The 4552-nt window shown below is 36.8% G+C and overlaps 1 protein-coding gene across 2 annotated transcripts in view; it reads right to left on the reverse strand.

Annotated features, from left to right (window-relative positions):
- Positions 1-1967: 1967 nt before the first annotated feature.
- The window catches only part of ywhabl (tyrosine 3-monooxygenase/tryptophan 5-monooxygenase activation protein, beta polypeptide like), a 20186-nt gene continuing 17601 nt past the window's right edge, over positions 1968-4552 (reverse strand). For both annotated transcript variants that reach the window (XM_016500807.1, XM_016500809.1), the window contains exon 6: positions 1968-3055. In XM_016500807.1, coding sequence (XP_016356293.1) covers positions 2996-3055 — 60 coding nt within the window. In that variant the 3' untranslated portion in view covers positions 1968-2995. The remainder of the gene's footprint in view (positions 3056-4552) is intronic.

Genomic DNA, 4552 nt, shown 5'->3' on the forward strand with positions numbered 1-4552 from the left:
ATAATATAGAATCATCCTCTGTAAAGAAGTGAGGCGTGAACATGTGAGAATTTATCATTATCTTTGTAAATGTGCGCTCTTTTGGGCTAAAGGCTTAATGGAACCGTTTAAAGTAGCCATGTGATCACAAATTAATCGGCGATTCGGCGCAGCGCAGACGTGATTTAATACGCGTGTCCTTTTTCTATGTGAAAAAAAATCATAAATTCCAGTTTATGCTGTTTGATTATGGCTTTGAATGTCGTAGTTGGAAGCTGGAAGCTGTAGCCCCGGCTGTCCCGTGTGCTAATAATTTCTGACTGGCACATAACTGAACAAATGTAAACGGGTTAAGGCGGGGCCCCCTACAAAGCGGGGCCCCTGGGCTGCAGCCCAGTCAAGCCCAATGGTAAGTCCGGCCATGTGTGTAGGTAACTATAAAGTTTACTCTGCTCTTCTCCCAGTTTACCGGAGACCTACTTTAACGTGTTTCGGGAGGAGAGGATGAATTTGCGTGTTGTAAATCCCACAGCTCGGATTCAGCGCAAACTAACATGGCGGCGCCCATCACCCGGTATAGATCAACTAACACGGTCGATATAAAAGTGTTTAAACTACCAAATAGATTTACTTGCACATATTTCAGAATCGGAATATCAGATATTTCATAATATAGTGAGCATGTTTGTGAATATTTTGAATAAAATAGGAAAAAACGAAATAAAAGCGATCCATGTGTCATACAGATCTATTGTGGCTGCGTGACGCGACAAGCATGACGCGTCGCCATGGAAACAATAAGGCGATACATTCTAAAATAACGGTCGCCTAAAAAAAACTCACGCTGGGGGCTCAGCTAGAATATTTTAAACTAATGTGCGAAAGGGTTAAAGTACCTTTTTATATATATATTTTAAATCATTTCAAATATCAGTATTCAACGTTTTAAGATTAAAATATCAAAATATTATTTATGCATTTGTAACTGCAGGTTAAAGCATTCATGCCTTGCATTAAACTGTGTATATGCATCTAAATGCCACTTCAGATGCAGCTTCTGTGTTTCCTCTGCATTGCATGAATTTTGTTGATGATTTTATTTGTTGGCAACAGCCCCAAATGACTTATTATTGTAATTGTCTATATTGATGACTCTATTGAGAAAAAAATGGCTTTACAAAGGTATATATGCCCATAAAGTGTAAAAATCATTTTAAACTTGCTGGAAAAGATTAATTTCTGTCACTGCTGTGAACTGACCACCACACAGAGTCAGCTGTCCATGACAGTCCTGCAGTGCAACACACTCAGCAAAATATCATCTGATTATCGATCGTTATCGATAAAATCCCAGAAAATATTGAGATATCATTTGTTAACATCGCACACCCCTAGGCTAGATATTTAATTCTTCTTTGCTTAGTGATTGTTCACTGATCATCGTAAAATAATCTTTTATCTTAGAATTAGGCTCTCAATAATAACGAGGACAAGACAAAAAATATATGTATATATATATGTGTATATATATATATCAAAAGTTTGGGGTCAGCGAGACTTGTTTCTTTAATGAATTTATTTGATTAAAAATACAGTAATATTGTGAAATATTACAATATTATATACGTTTTTATATAATACACAATATTTGCATTTACTACATATAAAACCTTTTGTAACATTATAAATATCTTTAATATCACTTTTGATCAATTATTAAATGTTATAAAACTTATTAAAATGTATTTTATTAATTTATTGTGCTGAATAAAAAAAAAAAAAAAAAACTTTTGAACTGCATCATTCCTTACGTTTTTCCCTGATTACTATTTTTAGGTTAAATTATGATTTTAGGATTCCAAGAACAAATTCTTCTGAATGCATTTACATCTGATTTACATGATTTTACATTTCCTAATATGGTCAGACACATCCCATTTGAACTAAAATAAATAATAACAATAATAAAAAACCACCACATAATAAAATCATTGTGTTAAATTATTTTTTAATCCACTTACATGAAATTACATATTTTCCCTCCAAATAACATTTATGCTTGGGTGTTCTGTATGAAAATTCCAGAGACATGACACAAAGCTAGCCAGCCCGACAGTACTCCCTTTCCTCCCCATATTAACTACTTCATAGCCACATGCATATTAGGCAAGTATCAAAAGAAATTAATGGAAAAAGGTCAAAAATAAAAAAACAAAAACAAACCATTTCCTGGAGAACTAAATCACACTAGTATTTCCTACTGCTCTGCTTGTGGAGTCATACAGTAACAGTATCAAGCAATATGTGCTCTTTGTTCTTAGGGTCCTCTATACCTCGTAATTAACAGGGAATAAGTAAATGCCATTTGCAGGGCACCAAATGCCTGGAATAAAAAACTTGAAACAGACATAAAATGGAATGCAACTTCTTTTTTGCCCATCATTTTGCAGGACGTGTGAGCGAGCAGTTCACTGTATGACATGTGACACTGCCATTGCTTCTTTCCTAGCTAAAGCCTAGCACTGCTGTCCTCACCTCTACTCGAAGACAAAGGCTGTTTATAATGCAGACACTTAAATTGCAGGTGTACATAATGACCATGACAAATGTCTCCTCGCCAGAGATTTACATACAGTATACGAATAACAAAAGGGTTTAACTTGCAACTTTGCATGAGCTGAGAACTTGCCTCACCCGCATTTCTTCCATGCTAATGCGACAACCTAGAGCTCCCCATGGAGAAAACAAGGTTAACAGCAGACAAACCTCATCCCCTCCCAGTTCCCCGCCCCGGCCGCATCCCAACGCCCACCCGCCCACTATTTAACCCCTCCCACCCACCTCCCGTTACACAAATCCTTAGAAAAAAAACCCCACAATGACAGGGAAGGAAGAAAGCAAGGAAGGCGCGAGAGTAAAAGAACTAAAAGAGACAGAAGTTGACGATGAGGTGGTCTCAGTGTTGAGCTGGAACGATGGTAGGTGAATAACGAGGGAAGGACAGACAGAGCGAGACTCAGTTTTCTCGGCCCTCCTCGGTATCCTCGCCATCACCCTGGTTATCTGAAGTCCACAGCTGTGAAACGGAGGAAAGGACACTAGTTAGTCATGAACACCTCAACACCTGCTCCTAGTTAGCCATTAACTGAGCAAGCTACTTAAAAAAAAAAGAATGAATGCTACGAAACTTTCTTTGAAACTAGGGCTAAAAATAATTGCGAAAATTTTTTTGAATAAGTGATTTAAACCGCTAATAAATAAGACTGCAACTTACCAAATGAAATAAAGCAAATAAACCATTTAAAGTCTTTTATAACAATGGTTAAGTGCTGGCTTTAAAAAATCCTGTTCTCAGCTTTAACATTAATAAATGATTATCTGGTGTAAACATGCATAATATGTCTAAGAGTAAATATGTGTCATAAAACGGTTTTGTACTGCTCCTTAAAACCAAAAAAAATATTGATTTGTGATTTTTTGGAGGCAAACCAAAAAACAGTTAACAGACATTTACATTATTGTGGCAGATGAATAAAACAAAATAAACGTTACAAAAACGTATAATTTATTAAATGTTTATTCAACTTACAGTCCTGTTTTAAATGATCCGTGTCTTTCAATTCTTTTTTTGAGGTAATTAGTGTACAATCTCTCTACATAAACATATACATGTATATATGTATGTATGTATGTACTGTATGTATGCCGGTATATTTGATATACACTGAACAAAATTATAAACGCAACACTTTTGTTTTTGCCCCCATTTTTCATGAGCTGAACTCAAAGATCTAAGACTTTTTCTATGTACACAAAAGGCCTATTTCTCTCAAATATTGTTCACAAATCTGTCTAAATCTGTGTTAGTGAGCACTTCTCCTTTGCCGAGATAATCCATCCACCTCACAGGTGTGGCATATCAAGATGCTGATTAGACAGCATGATTATTGCACAGGTGTAACCATAAACGCTGTCATTGCTTTCGGAGGTGGATGTTGCTGTTTGGGAACGCAGTCGTGTAAGAAGATTACACAGAAACTAGGGGTGGAACGGTTCAACTTACTCACGGTTCGATTTGTATCACGTTTGTATCATTTTAGAGTCACGGTTTCGGTACGGTTCAGTATGTGCTAAGTTTAGAGAAAAACTATACTGTTAAAAAAAATTTAAGAAAATAAGAATAATTATCTAACTACAAGCAACAGCACAAATAAATACAATAGAGTAAAGATACAAAAAAACCCCAGCGATTTTCATTTTTTTTTAGGTAGGTCTAACCAGTGGCGGCTCATCGGGGGAGGCAGGGGAGGCACAGCTTCCCCAAAATTTTGAGGTGAAAATGGGAGGACAAGAGTCAGCCACACCTACCTAAAACGCCACGTTCTAACACGCCCCCACATATCTACGTTGCTATGTGGGAAGATTTGCATAACGCCGCCCAAATGTTCACGCAAAAAAAAGGCGTAACTTTTATTCTCGCTGTAGTATTGTTGTTGCCGCCGCCATGTCGTAAAGATGCTGTGTGCTTCATTGTGAAAGCGAAACTACTTTGTTTGGTCTTCCAAAAGAGGAC

This window comes from Sinocyclocheilus anshuiensis, unplaced genomic scaffold (assembly GCF_001515605.1).
Source record: "Sinocyclocheilus anshuiensis isolate Anshui unplaced genomic scaffold, SAMN03320099.WGS_v1.1 scaffold670, whole genome shotgun sequence".
In the NCBI taxonomy this organism is placed as follows: domain Eukaryota; kingdom Metazoa; phylum Chordata; class Actinopteri; order Cypriniformes; family Cyprinidae; genus Sinocyclocheilus; species Sinocyclocheilus anshuiensis.